This window comes from Leucoraja erinacea, unplaced genomic scaffold, assembly GCF_028641065.1.
Source record: "Leucoraja erinacea ecotype New England unplaced genomic scaffold, Leri_hhj_1 Leri_562S, whole genome shotgun sequence".
Lineage (NCBI taxonomy): Eukaryota > Metazoa > Chordata > Chondrichthyes > Rajiformes > Rajidae > Leucoraja > Leucoraja erinaceus.
The window spans coordinates 51,870-74,927 of record NW_026576468.1 but is presented as its reverse complement, the minus strand read 5'-3'; the positions used below and the strand labels follow the sequence as shown (position 1 = coordinate 74,927).

The 23,058-nt window shown below is 45.6% G+C and overlaps 1 protein-coding gene across 1 annotated transcript in view; it reads right to left on the bottom strand.

Annotated features, from left to right (window-relative positions):
• The window catches only part of LOC129694161 (adhesion G protein-coupled receptor E2-like), a 36,320-nt gene extending 13,602 nt beyond the window's left edge, over positions 1-22,718 (bottom strand). The window contains exons 1-2 of the mRNA XM_055630881.1: positions 22,540-22,718; positions 5,113-5,199 (exon numbers count right to left, since the gene is read on the bottom strand). Of these exons, the coding sequence (XP_055486856.1) occupies positions 5,113-5,199; positions 22,540-22,570 (118 nt within the window). The 5' untranslated portion in view covers positions 22,571-22,718. The remainder of the gene's footprint in view (positions 1-5,112; positions 5,200-22,539) is intronic.
• Positions 22,719-23,058: the final 340 nt, after the last annotated feature.

Here is a 23,058-nt window from a genome sequence, read left to right as displayed (position 1 = left end):
TAACTGTGAGGCTTTAGCACAACAGGGTTTGGTGTGGAGGGTGATGGTGGGACAAGGTGTGGTCAGTGCTTTTTCTTTCTTTCGTAAATCTTCTGTTGTTTAGTACTGTAGAAACGGCAGTTATGGGAGGAGGAGAGGAGGCATCCTCCTCCTGCAAGATGTGGGAAGTCAGGGAGACTTACAGTGTCCCTGAGGACTGCACCTGGGTGAGGCGTGCCCAGCTGCAGGTCCTTACAGGTAACGTTAGGGCACTGGAACAGCAGCTGGATGACGTAGGGATCATCTGGGAGACTGAGAAGGACATAGATAGTTACAGTTAGGTGGTCATGCCGAGAGTATGGGCAGAATGTTGATGGATGATCACCAGGAAAGGGAGCAGGCAGAGTGTGCAGTAATCCCCTGTGGCCATTCCCCTTGACAACAGGTATGCCCTTTTGGATACTATTCAGTAGGGGGATATCTGGTCAGGGGAGAGCAGCAGCAGTCAGGTCTGTAACATTGGGCATGGGTCTGAGTCACAGCATGGAAGGGTGAAGACAGGCAGAGCCAAGGTGATAGGGGACTTGAATGGAGAAACAAGGCACTGCATGTGCTGGTTTATGAAAAAAGACACAAAGTACTGCAGTAACCCAATGTGTTAGGCAGCATGTTTCAGTTTGGGATCTTTCATCAGACTTTTCAAACTTCAGGATCTTTCTTCAGATTAAATATTTTAAATGGCGTCTGCAATCAGTGTTCCCGAACCGAAATGTCACCTAATGAAGTTCTCCAGAGATGCTGCCTGACCTGCTGAGTTACTTTATGTCCATGTGTAGTACTGATTTTAGTTTTGGTCATCCAGTCACAGGAAGGATGTCATTAAGTTGGAAAGCAGACAGAAGATTTTCTAGGATATTACCATGACTTTAGGGGGTGAGCTATTGGGAGAGGTTGGGCAGTCTAGGACTTTATTCATTGGAGTGTAGGAGGCTGGAGGTTGATCCTTCAGAGATGTAGAAAGTCAGAAGGGATTTAGGTTGACACAGCTGGTCGAGCTGCTACCTCACAGTGCCAGGGACCTAGGTTTGATCCAGACCTAGGTTCGATCCTGACCTTGGGTGTTATCTGTGTGAAGTTTGCACGTTCTCCCTGTGACTGTGTGGGATTACTTTGGGTTCTCTGGCTTAATCCCTCATCCCAATGATGTACAGGTTTGCAGTTGAATTGGCCCTCTCTCTGCAAATTTCCCCGAGTGTACAGGGAGAGGATAAGAAAGTGGGATAAAACAGAACTCATGTGAATGAGTGATAAATGGTCAGCATGGTCTTGGTGGACTAAAGAGCCTGTTTTAATGCAGCATCACTAAACCAAATAGATAGTGAATGCACAGACTTTTACCCACAGCAGGGGAATCAAAAACAAGGAGACACATGTTTATGGTAACACAAACCTGATGGAGGCTTGTTCACTCAAGGATGGTGGGGATATGCAATGAGCTGCCAGAGGAGGTAGTTGAGGCAGGTGCTATCGACAACATTTAAGCTGTGATTGGAAACTAAATATTCCAGGATTTCGTTGCTTCAGGTGTGATAGAATTGGAGGGGCAAGAGGTGGAGGTGTTGCATTGCTAGTCAGGGAAGATATTACAGCAGTGCTTTGGCAGGATAGATTGGAGGGCTCCTCTAGGGACGCTATTTGGGTGGAATTGAGAAGTGGGAAACGTGTAGCAACACTTATAGGGGTGTATTATAGACCGCCAAACGGGGAATGAGAATTGGAAGAGCAAATATGTAAGGAGATAGCAGATATTAGTAGTAAACACAAGGTAGTGATTGTGGGAGATTTCAACTTTCCACACATAGACTGGGAAACACCTTCTGTAAATGGGCTGGATGGGTTGGAGTTTGTAAAATGTGTGCAGGATAGTTTTTGCAGCAATACATAGAGGTACCTACTAGAGGAGGGGCAGTGCTGGACCTCCTGTTAGGAAATGAGACGGGACAGGTGGCGGAGGTATGTGTTGGGGAGCACTTCGGGTCCAGTGATCACAATACCATTAGTTTCAATATAATTATGGAGAGGGTCAGAACTGGACCTAGGGTTGAGATTTTTGATTGGAGAAAGGCTAACTTTGATGAGATGCGAGATGATTCAAAAGGAGTGAACTGGGACATTTTCTTTTATGGGAAAGATGTAGAAGAGAAATGGAGGACATTTAAAGGGGAAATTTTAAGAGTACAGAATCTTTATGTTCCTGTTCGGTTTAAAGGAAACAGTAAAAATTGTAAAGAGCCCTGGTTTTCAAGGGAAATTGGACATCTTGTTCGGAAAAAGAGGGAGATCTACAATAATTATAGGTAGCATGAAGTAAATGAGGTGCTTGAGGAGTAAAAGGAATGTAAAAAGAATCTTAAGAAAGAAATTAGAAAAGCTAAAAGAAGATATGAGGTTGCTTTGGCAAGTAAGGTGAAAGTAAACCCAAAGGGTTTCTAAAGCTATATTAATAGCAAAAGGATACGAGGGATAAAATTGGTCCATTGGAGAGACAGAGTGGACAGCTATCTGCAGAGCCAAAAGAGATGGGGATATATTGAACTTTTTTTTTCTTCGGTATTCACCAAGGAGAAGGATATTGAATTATGTGAGGTAAGGGAAACTAGTAGAGTAGCTATGGATACTATGAGGTTCAAAGTAAAAGAAGTACTGACACTTTTGAAAAATATAAAAGTGGATAAGTCTCCAGGTCGTGACAGGATATTCCCTAGGACATTGAGGGAAGTTAGTGTAGAAATAGCCGGGGCTACGACAGAAATATTTCAAATGTCATTAGAAACGGGAATAGTCCCCGAGGATTGGCGTACTGCACTTGTTTTTCCATTGTTTAAAAAGGGTTCTAAGAGTAAACCTAGCAATTATAGACCTGTTAGTTTGACTTCAGTGTTGGGCAAATTAATGGAAAAGATACTTAGAGATAATATATATAAGCATCTGGATAAACAGGGTCTGATTAGGAACAGTCAACATGGATTTGTGCCTGGAAGGTCATGTTTGACTAATCTTCTTGAATTTTTTGAAGCGGTTACTAGGGAAATTGACGAGGGTAAAGCAGTGGATGTTGTCTATATGGACTTTAGTAAGGCCTTTGACAAGGTTCCTCATGGAAGGTTGGTTAAGAAGGTTCAACTGTTGGGTATAAATGCAGGAATAGCAAGATGGATTCAACAGTGGCTGAATGGGAGAAGCCAGAAGGTAATGGTGGATGGCTGTTTATCGGGTTGGAGGCAGGTGACTAGTGGGGTGCCTCAGGGATCTGTGTTGGGTCCTTTGTTGTTTGTCATGTACATCAATGATCTGGATGAACGAGTGGTAAATTGGATTAGTAAGTATGCAGATGATACCAAGATAGGGGGTGTTGTGGATAATGAAGAGGATTTCCAAAGTCTACAGAGTGATTTAGGCCATTTGGAAGAATGGGCTGAAAGATGGCAGATGGAGTTTAATGCTGATAAATGTGAGGTGCTACACCTTGGCAGGACAAATCAAAATAGGACGTACAATGGTAAATGGTAGGGAATTAAAGAATACAGTTGAACAGAGGGATCTGGGTATAACCGTGCATAGTTCCTTGAAGGTTGAATCTCATATAGATAGGGTGGTAAAGAAAGCTTTTGGTATGCTAGCCTTTATAAATCAGAGCATTGAGTATAGAAGCTGGGATGTAATGTTAAAATTGTACAAGGCATTGGTGAGACCAAATCTGGAGTATGGTGTACAATTTTGGTCGCCCAATTATAGGAAGGATGTCAACAAAATAGAGAGAGTACAGAGGAGATTATTAGAATGTTGCCTGGGTTTCAACAACTAAGTTACAGAGAAAGGTTGAATAAGTTAGGTCTTTATTCTCTGGAGCGCAGAAGGTTAAGGGGGGACTTGATAGAGGTCTTTAAAATGATGAGAGGGATAAACAGAGTTGATGTGGACAAGCTTTTCCCTTTGAGAATAGGGAAGATTCAAACAAGAGGACATGACTTCAGAATTAAGGGACAGAAGTTTAGGGGTAATATGAGGGGGAACTTCTTTACTCAGAGAGTGGTAGCGGTGTGGAATGAGCTTCCAGTGGAAGTGGTGGAGGCAGGTTCGTTGGTATCATTTAAAATTAAATTGGATAGGCATATGGATGAGAAGGGAATGGAGGGTTATGGTATGAGTGCAGGCAGGTGGGACTAAGGGAAAAAAGTTGTTCGGCACGGACTTGTAGGGCCGAGATGGCCTGTTTCCGTGCTGTAATTGTTATATGTTATATATGTTATATGTTATAAACACACTTTGACAGGTAGATGGATAGGAAAGGTTGAGTAGGATATCAGACAAATGTGGCCAAATGTGAAGAACTTTGATCAGCATGGCCAAGTTGGGCCGAAGGGCCTGTGTTGATGCTGTATGGCACTGGCTCTCTGGTAGACACTGGATGGCAAGACTGATAAATGCAGAGACTGTATTAATTAGGGCCACCTTCATTAGAATTTAGGAGAATGAGGGGGATGTCATAGACTCTACTGAACAACAATAGAACTGGATGCAGGAAGGTGTTCCTGATGGTCAGAGACTCTCAGGCCAGAGGTCACAGACTAAAGGTCAGGGGTCAGCCAGTTAAGAAGGGGGCTGACAGGAAATGTCTTCTCCCAGAGAATGGTGATTCTGTGAAATTCTCCACCACTGAAATGTGTTGAAGCCAAATCATTAAATATATGTAAGTGGTTGGATATTTCTGGGGGTTAAAGGGAACAAGGGCTGTGGAGAAAGCTGCAACTGGACACAGAGTGTGGGTGATCAGTCGTGACCATTCTGAATGGTTGAACAGGATCGATGGGCCAAATGGCCTGCTCCTGCTCCACATACTGTTGCTGTGATAACCAAAAGCCCACCTGCCCTGGTCCAGTCTGTAAGTGTGGATGTTTGGGCACAACAGCCTCCCCATTCACCTTCAACTACAAGGGATCCTTTACTTATGAATAGTCCAAGAAAATGAGTTGCTTATTTCTTTTGCCGAGCCCTGGCTGACAGGTAGCGATACAAAGGATAGAATAGAACGATAGAATGAACGTTCTCAAGTGAAATTGTATTCTGACTCACCTATACACGTGCTATTTGATGGCCTCATGTATCCATCTGTACAGTTTTTGGATGAAACTAGAAACGTCAGATGGCTGTTGTAAATCACTGCAAAACAAACCAGAACAGGGTTAGATATTGGAAGAATCCATGTCCATACATTATTCCGTTCCCACAGAGCTGCAAAGAAGGAGATGGATTATGGTTAATGCTTTGCCAATTGACAACATTAACAGAAGAGTTCAGCAGCTCCTCAAATATGTGATGAAGAAAACTGCTAAGAGCTGTTAAAGTTCGTCATACACCAGTTAGAGTTAGTCATACAGCAGAGAAACGGGCCATTGAGTCCGTGCAACAATCAACCGCCCACCTCCATTAATCCTACATTTTATATACACTCCTCTGCCACTTGATCCTAGACTTTCTGACCCAGACCACGATCAGTAGAGAAAGGTAAAAACACATCCTCCACAATAACTCTCAACACGGGTATCCCACTGGATCCCTGCTCAGTCCCTGCTATACTCCCAAAACACTCATGACAGTGTGGTCAAACTCAGCTCAAACTCAAGAGTCAAGAGTATTTTATTGTCACATGTCCCAATCAAAAAAATGATTAAGTAGGAACTGCAGATGCTGGAAAAATCAAAGATAGAAAAAATGCTGAAGAAACTCAGTGGGTGAGGCAGCATCTATGGAGCGAAGGAATAGGTGAAGTTTTGGGTCGAGACCCTTCTTCAGACATGTGTGGGTGTGGTGGGGGCAGGAAGAAGAAATGAAGAGGCGGAGACAGTGGGCTGTGGGAGAGGAAAGAGTGACTACCTGACATTGGAGAAGTCAATGTCCATACCGCTGGGGTGTAAACTATCCAAGCAAAATATGAGGTGCTTTATGTTGGGACTCACTGTGGCCATGGAGGAGGCCCAGGACAGAAAGGTCGGATTCGGAATGGGAGGGGGAGTTGAAGTGCTGAGCCACTGGGAGATCAGGTTGGTTATTGCGAACTGAGCGAAGGTGTCTGAGCGAAGGCCCCCGTCCTCTAAAGAATGAGGACATCTCTGATGCCCTGGTTTGGAACACTTCATCCTGGGTGCAGATGCGGCATAGATGGAGGAATTGGGAGTAGGAGAGTCCTTACAGGAAGCAGAGTGGGAAGAAGTGTAGTCCAGATAGCCATGGGAGTCAGTGGGTTTATAGGAGATGTCGGTCAGTAGTCTGATAGCTGCGATGGAGATAATGAGGTCCAGAAATGGTAGGGAGATGTCGGAAATAATCCAGGTGAATTTGTGTGCCGGATGGAAGTTAGTGGTGAAATGGATCAAGTCAGTGAGTTCTGTATGTGTACACGAGCCATGATCATATTGAATGGCGGTGCAGGCTCGAAGGGCCGAATGGCCTACTCCTGCACCTAATTTCTATGTTTCTATGTTTCTATGTTACGAGGTAGCACCAATGCATTCGTCGATGTAGTGGAGGTAGAGTTCGGGGATAGGGCCACGGTACGCCTCAAACAAGGATTAAAAAAAGAGATTCCTATTTGCAGCGGCACAACAGAATATGTAAACATAGCACTCTGTTTACAATATGATCAATGAATTGGAAATTTCAATATATATACTATATATATATTAGTACCTACACACAAACAAAGGAACAAACAATAATAGTACAAAAAGATAAAACTAATGTCCCCATGTCTATGTAGTTCAGAGCTTATTTAGAGGTTGTAGTGTTTAATAGGCTGATGGCTGCAGGAAAGAAGCTGTTCCTGAATAATGCAGATTTCAGGCTCCTAAATCTTCTTCCTGATGATGAGCAGGGGTGATATGAGTGTGGCCAAGGAGGCGTGGGTCTCTGATGATGCTGGCTGCCTTTTTGTGGCAGTGACTCTTGTAAATCCCTTAGATGGTGGGAAGGTTAGTACGTGTGATGGACTGGGCAGTGTTCACCACTTTTTGCAGTCTTCTTTGCTCCTGGGCGTTCCATTAGTTTGTAGATGACACCACTGCAGTGGGCTGGATCACTAACAATGATGAGCCAAGAGTACAGAACAAAGGAACATTGTGTCAGGACAATAGCAGTAAGACAAAGGTGCTATTTCTTGACTTCAGGAAACAAGCTGGAAACAGTAGAGAGAAGATTTACAAGGATGCTGCCAGGACTAGAGGGTCTGAGCTATAGGATGTTGAGTAGGCTGGGACTCTATGCCTTGGAGCACAGGAAGACGAGGGGAGATCTTAGAAAGGAGTTTAAAATCATGAGAGGAATAGATGGGCTAGATGCACAGTCTCTTGCCCAGAGTAGGTGAATCAAGGACCAGAGGACATAGGTTTAAGATGAAGGGGAAAAGATTTAATAGGAATTTGAGGTAGACAAAAGTGCTGGAGAAACTCAGCGGGCGACGCAGCATCTCTGGAGATGTTTCAGGTCTGGACCTTTCTTCATTCTGAAACATTGCCTATTCCTTCTCTCCATAGATGCTGCCTCACCTGCTGAGTTTCTCCAGCATTTTTGTCTACCTTTGATTTTTCCAGCATCTGCAGTTCTTTCTTAAACATAGGAATCTGAGGGGTAACTTGTTCACCCAAATGGTGGAGGGTATATGGATAAGCTGCCAGAGGAGGTAGTTGAGGCAGGGATTATCCCAATGTTTAAGAAACAGTTAGACCGGTACATGGGGAGGACAGGTTTGGGGAGATATGGCACAAACGCTGGCAGGTGGGACTAGTGTAGCTGGGACATGTTGGCCTGTGTGTGCAAGTTGGGCCGAAGAGCCTGTTTCCATGCTGTATCACTCTATAACTATAAGATCGTGGAGTACATGACCCAATCAGCAACAATGATGCAAGAATAAAAATGGTTGAGAGCTTCCTTGGCATAAATATTATCAACGGTCTGCCATGGACCAACCACATTGAAATGACAGCCAAGAGGGTACACCAAGGCATCTATTTCTTCAGGACACTAAGGAAATTTAGCATGTCTCCAATGTAGACATTCTTCTATAGATGGATCACAGAAAGCATAATGTTGGGTTGCATCGCAACTTGCTTTGTTAACACCTCTGTCCAAGTCCACGAGGTCACTTGCACCTTCTCTAACCTCATCTACTGTATTCGTTGTTCAAGATGTGGACTCTTTTACATCAGCAAGAACAAATGTAGAATGGGCGATCGTTTTACGGAACACCTTCGCTCAGCCCGCCTGAACCTACCTGATCTCCTGGACACTTTCATTCTCCTTCCCATTCCTACACTGACCTTTCTGTCCTAGGTCTCCTCCATTGTCAGATTGAGGCTAAACCAAATTGGAGGAACAGCATCTCATATTTCGCTTGGCAGCTTAGTGGTATGAATATTGATTTCTCTCACTTCAGGTAGCCCCAACATTCCCTCTCTCTCTCTCTCTATCCCTCCCCCATCCATCGCACTAGGTTCTCGTTTTCACCCTACAAACAGCTAACAATAGCTTGTTTCCTTCATCATCGTTAATTTTTTGCACATCTTTTATTCATTGTTTTTTATCTCTCTACATCATCGCTTATATCTCTTGTTTCACTTATCCCTAACCAGTCTGAAGAAGGGTCTTAACCCAAAACGTCACCCGTTCCTTCTCTCTAGAGATGCTGCCTGTCCCGCTGAGTAACTCCAGCTTTTTGTGTCTATCTACAAGATATTATGCAGAATTATGGAAGTAGCTCAATCCTTCACACGGACTACACTTCCCATCACGGACTCCATCTACACTTCATGCTGTCTCAAAAAAGCAACATCCATAATCAAAGAATTGGCCCGCTGTATAAGTAAAACCTTTAGTATTGCAAAGCCTAATGGGATACTTGGCACAATATTGTGCATCCTGGGTGATTGATGCAATCTCAGCAATGGAATTAACACATTGATCTACAGAAATTGTCATCTGTATGCATTACGTCCAGACCATTAAAAGTCGTCTTTGTTGTATATTCCACATTGATCTACTCAACATCATCAATAATCATCTTGGTGTATAAATTTCCTGTTGTTGTTAACTATTGTTGGAGATGTGATCACAGCCTATGACTGAGACGCATCTCCCCATGCGCAAGTAAAATAAACCAACTGTTGATGGTTAATGATTTGAGTCCTTGCGTCTTATTATGGGTCCAGACTTCAAGACCACCTTGGTCATTCCTCCTTATCCCACACCATCTTTACTCCTCTCCAAGTCACATCCTATCTCCAATGGGAAGCATAACCACAGTCAATCAATGACGTCCTGGAAATTCTACTGCAGTAGAACCTTCATTTCACAGAGATCAGTGGCCAGGGAGGCTGATTCTACAACCCATAATTAGCCATCGTCATCAATCCCAGCATTGCCCATGACACCTGCATCCTAAATATACTCACGCAAAGATACGCAAAGATAATCCGATTGTTGTCGACGGCAGTAGGAAGGGCTCTTCAATGCAAGTGGGTAAAGCTCAGGTGGAATATTGTGCAGGGGGGAGAACTCAAGAAATTACCTCAAACATGTCCCAAAAGATCTATAACAAAGTTCATTTTAAACAATGATGCCAATTTTGATGTGTAGGAAGGAACTGCAGATGCTGGTTTAATCCGAAGATCGACACAAAAGGCAGGAGTAACTCAGCAGGTCTGATAGCATCTCTGGAGAAAAGGAATAGGTGACGTTTCGGGTCGAGACTGGTTCACTAACCTTCTTCAGGAAGGAATCTGTTCTTGTTATCTGGGCTGGGTTTGTGAACTCATACCCACAGTAACGTACACAACACTTATCCATTGGGTGGCGCCACCGTTGTGGCTGCCTCGCCAACAGTCTGTTCATCCACTTCTCTGTTTCATTATTTTAAGTATGTCTTGAATGTTTGTTTTAATGTTTCTTGGGATGTCTTATGTGGTGGGGGGGGTGGGGGGGGGACTTTTTCCAGTCACTTACCTCGACAGAGATGCAATTTATCTCCGTCTCACATCTCCGTCCCCCCCTGCGGTCTAACAACGTGGAGTGGTACGGCCTTGTTCGTCTCGGGGCTTCAAGCCGTGACTTACCATTGTGGAGACCGGGATCCTTTGCCGAGGATCGCCAGTGAAGGATCTCCAACCTGTGGACCCTGTGGACTTTAACACCATGAAGCAGCGGTCTCCGGTAAGAAGAGGCCGACTCGGGAGCTCCATGCCGCGGAGTGTTCCGTTCGATCCTGATGCTAGAGTTTCCATCATCCTGACGAGATGGCTTGAGCAGTGGACCGTGGGCAGCAGCAAGTGCGGAGGGTTCAGCCCCGATCACGGGTGAACAAAGGAGGAAGATGCTGAACTTTATTGCCTTCCATCAGTGAGGAATATTGATTCCACTGTGGTGGATGTTGATGTTAAACTTTATTTTATGTGCTGTGTGTATTTTTGTTTTTTCACTTATTATGGCTATATGGTAACTCAAATATCACTGTACCATAATTGGCGCATGTGACAATAACTATGAACTTGATATTGAACTTGAAATTGAACATAAATGCTTCCTAGGTTCTAGGGCAGGTAGTGAAGGAAAACTGATGTTGCCATGCCAGTGACATCCACAGTGACACGCAGCACAAACTCCCAGATGGCATCAGCCTTTCCCCAGCTGAGCACAAGACCCGGCAGACCACGGCCTGCAGGAGGAAGCTTGGTGGCCTGGTGAACTGTGGCCTGGAAGGGGGAGCCTGCCGAGCCGTCCCCTGCTCATCCCCCATGGACCAGAGACAGAGAGGATGGAGCCGGTGATGACGACGGACGTGAGGGGCGAGGAGCAAGGCTGGTAGGAGAGGAGAGGGAACGGAGATCTGGCCTATCATGTCCTCAAGGTCGGCTGCGGTATTTGCACGTGAACAATAAATAACAATTGAACCATTGAATATCCACCTTATAATCTGTTAGTAGTTGAACAACAGACATTGGGCTAGATACCTGCCCTGTTCTGTAGCCCTGGTGGTGTGGGATCTCAAATAAACAGTCCTCAATTTCACTTCATAACGCTTCAAGTTCCTAAGAGTAAATCAGCAACCTGTCTTGGAGTAGCCACAGCAAAGCAATGGCCAAGAAAAGCACTCCAACCCCTCTGCTTCCTCAGGAGGCTTAGGAAGTTCAGCATGTCCCCAACAACTCTCACCAACTTTTACAGATGCGCTATAAAAAGCATTTTATCGGGATGCATCACAGCACGGTTTGTGAACACCTCCATCTAAGACTGCCAGAAATAACAGGGAATTGTGGACATAGTCCAAACCATCGCACAAACCAACCACCCTTCCATTGTCTCCATCTACACTTCCACACTTCCTCTGCAAGGCCACCAGCATAATCAAGGCCAAGTCTCACCCTAGACACTGCCTCTTCTCCCCTCTCCATCAGGTAAAAGGTACATAAGTGTGAAAACACATACCTCCAGATTCAGGGTCAGTTTATTCCCTGATGTTGTCAGGCAACTGAACCATCCTATCACCAACTGGACACCAACTTAGCTGTCATCTACCTCATTGGAGATGCTCAGATTATCATTAATCGGCCTTTACTGGACTGTCATGTACTAAATCCAAGCTTCCAGTTTGGGTTTTGTGAAGTCTTTACCCGAGGGCAGCAAAATGGTGCAGTTGGTAGAGTTGCTGTGTCACAATGACGTCAGATACCGCCTGTGTGTAGTTTGCATGTTCTTCATATTATTGTGTAGGTTTCCTTCATTATCCCAATGACGTGCCGGTTTGTGGGTTAATTGGCCTCATTAAATTGACCCTTAATGTGTAGAGAGTGAATGTGAAAGTGCAATAACATAGAACCAGTGTGAAGAGATGATCAGTGTGGACTCGGTGGGCCAAAGAGCCTGTTTCTATGCTGTATCTTTCAATCAACTATCACTTACTCCAGATCTCATCACAGTCTTGGTCCAAACAGGAATCCGGGGGCTGAATTTCAGAGTGAACTTCCAAAATCCGACTTCCTCACCCATTCTCAAAGCTCCTCATGCTGATTGGATTTGAGGAACGTTTAAACTATCAACAATATAATTTAGGTTCTTGAGATGTAAATAACTGCTCAACATTACATTGGGGATGAATAGACTGAGATGAACAACAATGATGCTTCCTCCCCGTCACTAATCCAGGTTTGCTTTGGAAGAGAATGTTGTGTGCTTTCCTTCATCTGCCTGGACTTGGTTCACACTGACATGGCTGACATAAAGCTGCCTCTCCAATAGCCCGGCACCAATTCAGTTGTTTGGTGCAACCAGTCATAGAGGCATAGAGCAGAGAAACGAGCACTTCAGCTCAATTCATCCATGTCCACCAAGATACTTCATTCAAGCTAATCACATTCACAAATGTTTGGCCAATATCCTTTTAAATCTTTCCTATCCATATTCCTGTCCAAGTGTTCCTGTTATTGTATCTGCCACAACTACCTCCTCTTGCAGTTCATTTGGAGTCACCACCCTCTGGGTGATTATTAAAAATAATGAGGTGCCTTCTGCTCTGATTCACAATCACAGCAGTAACTGAATGTCTCAGTAAGGCTCTTTAAAGCAGACTTAGATCAGAGCTGTACGAGGATGTTTCTCATTATACAGATGGTCACCTATGTCTGACTTCTATTGTTTTTACAGAGGAATTCAATGTCTAGGTGAGTGTGGAGAGACTGGGTGCAAAGGATGGGGAATTGTTTTGTGGATACAGAAGTTGTATTGCAAAGTTCGTTGAGAGGAGATTAAAAAAATGTCTTCAAAAGCACAGTTGATAGAATGAAGATGGGGAAGCTTACCTGTGATTGAGGGTTAGTTAGGAATTTGTGGCACCAGAGATGAGATCGGTAATTTGCGTGGAGTTGAATGGGGGTTTGAGGACACAGTTGGTTAAGTTCTCTGAGAAATTGTGCTTGTCATGGTAGTGGTTGGCCTTAAATTTCTGAAAATATCCCTGTAACACTATCAAGCAAAGGGATCAGATGGGGACCAGAATTGAATGAGAGCAGGCCCGGGTTTAATGCAGGAGATTTCAAAACTAATTTCCGTCTAGTGCAGAACAAAAGCCTTATCTCCCGACATTGAGAAGATCATGTTGGTTCTTTTGGGTAATTAGACCGTTTATATTTAATTTAAATTTTTTTTTTTTTAAGGAGATTAAGACGTTGCCATGATTCAAGGACCTGAGCAATAGGGAGAGGTTGGGCAGGCTAGAACTTTATTCCTTGTCCAGTGCCGGATTTACGTATAAGCTAAACAAGCTATAGCTTAGGGCCACACTTTCGAGGGGGCCCCCCCAAAAAATTGATGGGCCTCGAGGTCTAGGGGGGTCTCGGACCAAGGCAGAACACCTGCCGTTCAACTCTGGGTGGTCCCCCTCTCTATCTCTCTCTCTCCATCTCCCCCCCGCTATCCGTGACCGGGCCGCCGGGCTCCGCTCGCTCCTCATCCGCTGGCACGGCAGGCCGCCTTGCACATGCGCACAACCACGGCCAGCACATCATCGGCCGCCCTGCGCACGCGCACTGCAACGGCAACTGGTCGGCGCTGGGCACTTTCTCCCTCGCTTTGAATTATGGGAGATTTGGCCGCCATGGCTGTCCGGTCGTTGGGGGCCTCACAAGTGGAACAGCTTAGGGCCTCTCTTCATCTAAATCCGGCACTGTCCTTGGCCTGTGGGATGATCTTGTAGAGGTGTGTAAAGTCATGAAGGGAATAGATAGGGTGAATGTACACTTTTACCATGAGTAGGGGAATGAAGAATTAGAGTTCCTCATTGTTTCATAGCTTCATAGACATAGGTTTAAAATGAGAGGGGAAAGATTTCATAGCAACCTGAGGGGCACACTTTTGCACATTAAAAATGGTGTGTATGGAATGACCAGCCAAAAGAGGTTGTTGAAACAGTTAATATAACACCATTGAAAAGATATTTAGACAGTCACATGGATAGGAAGAGTTTAGTGGGATACGGACCAAATGCAGGGAGGTGGGACGTGTGTAGCTGGGGCATCTTGATGGGCATGGGCAAGTTGGGCCGATGGGAGTGTTTCTGTGGCATATGACGTGATTACCTATTGTGCGTGGAAACAAGCCCTTTGGCCCATCATGTGCATCCGACCAAGTTTGCAGACTGGGTTATTCTCATTTGCCTGCACATGGGCCAAACACATGTAGTTTAGTGATACAGCATGGGAACAGGCCCTTTGGCCAATCCAACCCATGACTTTCATCAATCACCCGCTCACACATGTTCTATGTTTTACCAGTTTCTCATCCACTCGCTACATATTAGGGACAATTTAAAGCAATTAGCCTACAAATCCACACATCTTTGTGATGTGGGTGGACACCAAAGCACCTGCAGGAAACACACACAAACTTTCTGGTGCTGTGAGGGAGCAGCTTTACCAGATGCCCCACTTTAACCTTAAACCCACCATAGTGAAATAGCTGTCCAAATATCTATTAGAAGGAGTTATTGTTTCTGTAACTTCCTCTGGCAGCTCTATCCCGTGGACCACTAATCTCAAAAAAAGACACAACGTGATGGAGTAACTTAGCAGTGACAAATATGCAGTGCTGTTCCTCCAGTATGCATGTGGCCTCACTCTTGTAATGGAAGAGGCCCTAGACATATTGTAGTACTATGTTTAATTTTGGCCACCCTGTTATTTAGAAATATGCCAATTGCCTGGAAAACGTGCAGAGAAGACAATAATAGTTATACCATCGAATGTCAAGTTGAGGAATATCGATCCTACATTGTTGGACTTGGTTAGTGTCTGACAGGTTTGTGGTTTCCGGATTGGTAAGAGATCTAGGGGTTGCATACACCTAGGCAAATGGAGAGGATCTGTAATCCTCTTTGGAGCAGATGCGGTGGATATGCAGAAATTGAGAGTAGGGGATGGCAGGGTGGAAGGAAGTGTAGTCCATATATCCATGGGTGTCAGCAGGTTTGTGTTAGAGGTCAGTCAATAGTCAACCCCTTGTGAAGCAGACACTGATTAAGAAAGTGGAGAGGGGTGTCAGAGATGGATAAAATGCATTTGAGGCCAGGGTGGAAGGTAGTGGTCAAGTTAATGAAAACAACAAGTTTTGCATGGCTGCTCTGATGCGGTCAGTAATGTAGCAGAGAAGGAGTTGGGGATTGGAAACTAATCTCATCTATCTGCATGTGATCCATATCCCTCCATATGTATGTGCCTATCTAAAAGCCTCTAAGATGCGAGTCTTGTACCTGCCTCCACTACCACCCCTGGTAGTATGTTCCAGATACCCACTACTCTCACTTTTGTTTTACACCAAAAACTTGCCACACATGTCTTCTTTAAACTTTGCTCCTCTTGCCAATCGTATGTTAAGATCCAAGCAAATCCTTCCTTGTATGAATCATAAAATGTCAAGTTTGGCACATTGCCATAATTGCCATTTTCACATTCAAAATGTCAGCTACAAACCAAGGTTACACAGAGTTTCAGACAACCAGTTGGCAGAACTTGTAAGTTCAACATAAGTGAAATAAATCCTATTGCAAATGAGGTGATGTACTGGCCAAGACAGAATGTGGTGGCAATGTGCAGGCTGGTTCTGATGTACCTCACACATGACACAGTGACGCAGAGTTAGAGTTGCTGCCTTACAGTGCCAGAGAACCAGGTTCAATTCTGCCTATGGGTACTGTCTGTACAGAGTTTGTATGTTCTCCCTGTGACCACATAGGATTTCACGGGTGCTCCAGGTTTCTCCTACATTCCAAAGATGTCCAGGTTTGTATGTTAATTGGGCTCTTCCCTCGAGACCAGGATGGAACTAGTGTACAGGTGATTGTGTATTGGCTCAGACTCAGTTGGACGAAGGCTCTGTTTCCGCGTTGTAACTCTGAACTAAACTGTAATTGAAGCCTGTCACCATAGACAGCCAAAGCACAAGTAACAACGGTGCTCTCTAACCTGTGCAAGTACTCGGAAGTGGAGAAGGGCTTGTGGCCACAGAGCCTGAGTAGATATGCTGCTCACCACTAGAGAGTCTCAAACACTTTCTACCAGCATTCTGCCTGCATTAGAAGGTCTTAGCGAAACTCTAGGTAAACAATCTGTGCCTTCACCCAATCTATTCCCCACAAGATTGTATGCACCTGTATAACAGCACCCCTCAGCCTCCTGCGCTCCAAGTAAGAAATCCTAGCCTGCCCACCCTCTCCCTAGAGCTCATGGGGAGAATGTACAAAGTCTGTACAGACAGCACCCATAGTCAGAATCAAACCCGGGTCACCGGCGCTGTGTGGCAGCAACTCTACCGCTGCGCCACTGTGCCACCGTGGTTATAAATATTGATAATAACTCAATGTATTGATAAGCCAATGTACATTGTTGATGCCACATGTAATGTGTCTGTAAAGCTGCAGCAAGTAAGAATTTCATTGTTCCGGTTCACATCCGTTCCATTTGACAATTAAACACGCTTAAGTTTATACAAAACATAAAATGCTGGAGGAACTGAGTGGGTCAGGAAGCACCTTTGATGAGAATGGACAGACAACATTTCGGGCTGGGTACCTTCTTCGGACTGTGTGTAGTAGTGAGGAGAAAGCAAGAAAGGTCAAGGTGGGTGGGAAAGGGTTAACAGAAGTGAGAACAAACAAGCTGAGGAAAGTAGCTGAAGGAAAGCAGATTCACACAAGCTGAAACAGAAGCGGAGGTGGGGGAAGGGTGTAAATAGGGGAACTGGGGCTGTGACCTCTGGGGCCCCAGGAAGGGAGGGAGGGAAAGGATGGGGTTGAGTGGGAAAGCGGAGAAGGTTGGTGTTGAGAGGAGGTAGGTAAGGGGGAGGAGAGAATGGGTTTGTTGAGAGAGGGGGAGGAGCAGGAGAGGACAGAGAAGGCTGGTGTAGAGAGGGGTATGGGGAGAGGAGGGAATTGGTGTTGGAGGAGGAAGAGGGGGAATGGTGGAAGTTGATGTTGAGAGGGGGGTATGGAGAGGGGGTGGGTTTTCAGTGGGAGAGAGGGGAAGTGAGGGGGGTCACTAATGTGAGGAGGGGTGAGGAAGAGGAAGAGGTGACCGGCAGAGAATGCTTGACAGCCGTCTTTTCCACAAATGGGTTCCTGGCTCTCAGTTTGCTGGAGAAATGGTCTCAACTGGAGCGGGGGTCAAGCATCAAACTCCATCGGTTTAGGTCACTGTATACGCAAGGTTGCCCTCATGGATAATATTTGGACCGGCCAGTGATTGGCAGCAAGCAGCTTCCTGCAATGGTGATTTTCAAACTGGAGTCTTGGGACTAAATTAAATGTTTTTGTACATTTGGATTTGGCATTGAGTCGCTGGGGCAGTCAGCTGATCGAGCTTGGCCAATCTCTGGAACTCTGAAGGGCCGTGGTGGAGATGGAGTGACTTGCACTGTGATATTTGAATGTCATGGAGATTAAGTCAGAGTCTGCATCCAAAATCAGACTGACATCAGTCTCTGTGTTCAAGAAGGAACTGCAGATGCTGGAAAATCGAAGGTACACAAAAAAGCTGGTGAAACTCAGCGGGTGCAGCAGCATCTGTGGAGCGAAGGAAATAGGCAACGTTTCGGGCCGAAACCCTTCTTCAGACTGACATCAGACTGAAACTCGACATCAGTCTCTATCGGTTATGGAGGGAATCCTGTTGCAGCAACATTTTACTCTTTACCCCACTGCCCCTGATTCCTCACAATCATCCCTGGGTCCTGGCCACTGGGCTCAGCCTGGCCAATGCCAGCAGCCACCTCACTCAACTGACCATTTATTACACCACAGCCACCAACATGTGTTTCATCAAGAAAATGAAGATGGTCTCACATCTCCAGCATATCGTCAACCTGAGCCTGAGACTGGAGACGGTTCCTGTGATGTGGAAGACATACTGCCTGGACCCTGTATAAAAGTGGACGTGTCCCAACTCCTCCAATGACTACAGACCAGTGGTGCTGACCTCACCCATCATGAAAACCCTGGAGAGGCTGGTCCTCAGTCACCTGCGACCCCTGGTTAAACCCTACCTTAACCCCCTGCAGTTCACTTAACAAACAAAGGTGGGGGTGGAGGTCGCCATCATCCACCTGGTCCATCATTCCTATGCTCACCTGGATAGGTCCTCTGTCCCTTCCTGTTCACCATCTACACCTCGGACTTCAGATACAATGCAGACTCCTGCCACCTGCTGAAGTTTTCAGATGTCTCTGCAATTGTGGGCTACATCAGTGAGGGAGGGGAAGCTGAATACAGAGGTGTAGTCAACGACTTTGATGAGTGGTGTGGGCGGCATCACCTTCAGCTCAACACCAACAAGACTAAGGAGTTAGTGGTGGACTTTAGGAGGAGAGGAACACCCCTGTCCCCTGTCTCCATCATGAGTGTGGATGTGCATTTTATATAGTAGTACAAGTACCTTGGAGTGTTCCCGGATAGTAAACTGGACTGGTCCAGGAACTCTGAGGCACTGTATAAAAAGGGTCAGAGCCATCTGTACTTACTGATGAGGCCCCACTCCTCCAACATCTGCAGTAAGATGTTGCAGATGTTTTACCATCTTCTACGCTGCCGTGTGCTGGTGTAGCAGGGCAAAGGTTTTGGATGAAAACCGAATTATCAAGCTCATCAGGAAGGCTAGCTCCATCCTGGGAGTGGAGTTAGATTCATTGGAGGTCGTCTTGGAGGGTAGGATGCTCCTCAAACTGCAGAGCATCTTGGACAATACAGCTCACCCCCTCCATGGCACACTGGTCAACCTGAGGAGTGCCTTCAGCAACACATTGGTTCCACCAAGATGCAGCACAGAATGCCACAGGAGATCCTTCTTCCCTGTGGCTATCAAACTGTACAACTCCTCGCCCATCTGTCATGGGGTAGCGTGACTCCAACCCCCCCCCCCCCCCCCCCCCCCCCCCCCCCCCATCCCCCCCCCCAATCCCCCCCCCCCCCCCCCCCCCCATATTTGCACATCATCTATCCTGGACTTTCCACTCGTCACTTTAATTTCATGAGTCATGTATCTTGTGTTTCAGGACTGTTGGCAGACCAATCCCCCCCCCCCCCCCCACCCACCCCCATCCCCCCCCACCCAAATCCCCCCCAATCCCCCCCCACTCACCCCCCCCCCCCCACCACTCACCCAATCCCCCCCCCCCCCACCTCTCCCCCCCCCCACTCCCCCAATTTCATTGTCCCGTCCCATTTGACCCACTCTGCTCTTACCCTCCCTTTGAGACTCTTCTCCCATCCCTGACTATCCCATTGCCATTTCATTCCATCTTTCCACCCCCCGTCTCCTCCCCCCACACAATTCACTCCTGTTCCCTTCTTATCTGACAGGCTTTTCATCTCCTTTTCATCTATTTCATTTACTGCATTCATCTGCCAATCACCCCACCCCCACATATATCCCCATCACTTGCCAGGCCCCACGCCTATCCATCTTTTCCAACTTTTCCCCCACTACTCCATCAGTTTGAAAGGTCACGTCCTAAAATATCATCTGTCCAATCCCTCCACAGATGCTGCCTGACCCATTGATTTGCTCCAGCACTTTGACTTCTGTATTTGACAGTTTTAGTAACCATGTACATGATGACCTGTAGGGATACTAAAGTCAATGAGCAAGACCCACAGAAGGGTCGGTCAGTTCCCAGTGCGTTAAGTAGACATCATGACTGGTTCTTCATGGAACTCTGGCCTGGATTCAGACACCGTTAACATCTTTACATTGGCACTTTTCACAAATGGACCCTTGTAAAATCACACAGGCCTCTCGCAGAGAATTATTTTCGATTGAATTTAAGGAAGGCACACTGGCTGGGCATGATCTCCGCACCGAGTGTAAGCCACAGAGCCGAGATTAGTTGGAGTAGGGTGATTATCAGCACATCATCACTTAGGCAGAGAGAATCTGGTAAGCATGATAACAGATATGGTAAGAATGTTTATTTAGGGATATAGCGTGGAAACGGGAGCTAATTTCGTAAGAACTGGGAAATTCATGAATTTGAAAGATCGATTCTCTTGTAATAATAGAAAGCAAAGTATAGTCAAACCATAGAGCAAGGTATTGGGAACCAGCAGAGAACAGGACCCTCTTGCCACCCCCGTCCCTCACGATCACACTGACCATGATGCCGATCTACGCTGATCCCAATTACCTGGATGAAGCCGGTATTCCCTTACATCTTTCCTTCCAAGCACGTGTCCAAACCGATTTAAATATTGTAATTTCTCCCCTCTCACCTTAAATCAAAACCTTAAGTTGTATATTCAACAGCCTTGTGGAAAAAGACTGACTCAGGCATTCTCCGTGGAGGGAAATACAGAGAGACAACATTTTGGGTCGGGACCTTTCTCACACAACATCCTGGTTAACCTTTTCTGCACTCTCACCATTACTATAACATTCTTTTGGAAGTTTAGTTGAGTTTACAGATACAGTATGGAAACAGGCCCTGTGGCCTATTGAGTCATGCTGATCATCAATCAATCACCCTTTCACATTAGTGCTATATTATCCCATTTTCTCATCCACCCTACATACTCGCGGCAATTTACAGAGGCTAATTAACAAGTCTTAGGGATGTGGGAGGAATGGAATACCTGGAGGAAACTCAACTTATCTTTGCTATAGCAGTGTTTTCAAAACTCAACATAATTCAAATGCAATAATCTGTAAATGAGTAAATCTATAGACATTTTCATCAATTGGGATCAAACCTGCTGAAGCCGCTTCCCATGGTCATAGAACATAGAGCATGTCTGCACGATGCATATTCCTGTATTCCCTGCACAACCATGAGCCTATCTAAAAACCTCTTAAACACAAATTGTATCTGCCTCCACCACCAGCCCTGGCAACAACGTTCCAGACACCCAACACACTGTTAAACAACTTGCCCCGCGCATCTTCTTTAAACTTCTCTATAAACTATTGCCCGCTCACCTTAAAGATATCTACACAAAAAGCTGGAGCAACTCAGCAGGACAGGCAGCATTTCCGGGGAGAAGGATTGGGTGACGTTTCGGGTCGAGACCTTTCTTCAGTTTGGTTAGGGATAAGGGAAATGAGAGATATAGACTATGATGGAGAGATAAAGGGCTGAATTAAATATATGCAAAAAACTAACAATAATACAGGCCATTGTTAGGTGTTTGTTGGGTGAAAAACGGAAAGCTGTTATGACTTGGGTGGGGGAAGGATAGAAAGAAAGGCAATGTCAGGGTTACTTGAAGTTAGATAAATCAATATTCATACCGCTGGGCTGTAAGCTGCTCAAGCGAAATATGGGATTTGCCTTTAGCATCACCCTGACAATGGAGGAGACCTTGGACAGAAAGGTCTGTGTGGGAATGGGAAGGATAATTAAAGTGTTTAGCAACCGGGAGATCAGACCTTAAAACGATGCCCTCTCGGCTTTGGCATTTCCACCCTGGGAAAAAGGTTCTGATTGTCTACCCTATCTATGCCTCTCGTTGTTTCCTACAGCCATAATGATCATGCAGAGTCTGAGAAAGCAAGCCCCTGACAGTCTGAAGAAGGGTCTCGACCCGAAACATTCCGCATTCCTTCTCTCCAGCTTTTTGTGTCTATCTTCGGCCAAAGCAGAGGCGACATTGCGGCGACACAGCAGCGGAACATGTGGGACTCACTCACGCCTTCACTAATGGTCTTCGAGCAGCGCGCACCTTTTCAAACTAATATTTTTAAGAAGTTCCACCCACACACTGCCTGAGGACCGCATCATGTACCCGCTTTTCCCCACGTACTATTGAGTCTACAATTGTCTTGTATTCACGAATGAGCTTCCACAGTTCAAGGCGATCACTTTCTGTATTGCAACATTGCAGGGAGACCAGTTTCACGGTGCGCTGACCGCTACAACTGTGGGCAAGCTGTGGGCTTCTTGGAGACTCCCACCACTGTGCGAGTTAAACCACGACTATTTTCAGTGTACAGGTCTGCTCCGGAAGCTGGTGAAAACATTCACTCGCTCGGGAGAGAGTGCGGAAAATGGAATGTGCAGAAACGGAGTTACCCTGAGATGGGGCAGAGAGAGAGGAAAAGTCACCACGATGAATAAAGATTAAATCAAAGATAGATGTAGAGATATAGATAAGGTGGTGGTGACAGGGAAAGAGGGAAAGAGACTTGGAATAACAACAACGACATGCTGGAAGAGTCAATTAAAAATGTAAAGGATGGTCCCGACCCGTTCATTCCCTCCACATATGCTACTCGATCCAGCACTTTGTGTTAGCCACAAGTCTAATTATCCGGTATGAACATTATTTAAGAGGTAAGAGAAGGGATCCTTTTCTCTGTATATGAAGGAAGGAAATCGTAAAGCTGAGAAGACCACGAGTAATTCTTACAGAAAAATATACGTTTAACTGTACAAACATGGTGAGACGGTGTGTTACACGGAGATAAATATCACTTCACATACCCAATAGAAGGCAGCTGTACACGGCTCGCATCCTGCTCTCAGAAAGATCGAACAGTGACTGATCGGTAATGACCTCATTCGGGCTTTTGTACGACTCACATCGTCCGGCAGAACTTCAGCAACTGTACAGAGGCACGCCCCACTGAGGAGGACATGAAATTCAGATATGGCCAGTTCCCAGACCTATCAATGCACCGAACGTTAACCCTGGAGGAGACACATGAGGCTGCAGATGCTATAATCTGGAGCGACAAACAATCTGCTGGAGGAACTCAGCGCAGAGAGCAGCGTCTGTAGGGCAAAAACGGTTCAGTTTGAGTCGATAATTTGTGTTTCCCACCCCCACCCATCCTTGCTCATCGGAATTGAGCAAGGAGAAAGGCATAGGTGATAGTGAGATTAGTGAGTGTTTAATATTCTCGGGCATGTCCATATTAAGGAAGACCAGCTATTGTGTGTCTTGGACAACATTAAGGAAGTCAAGACCATGGAGTCTGATAGAATCTATCCAAGGATACT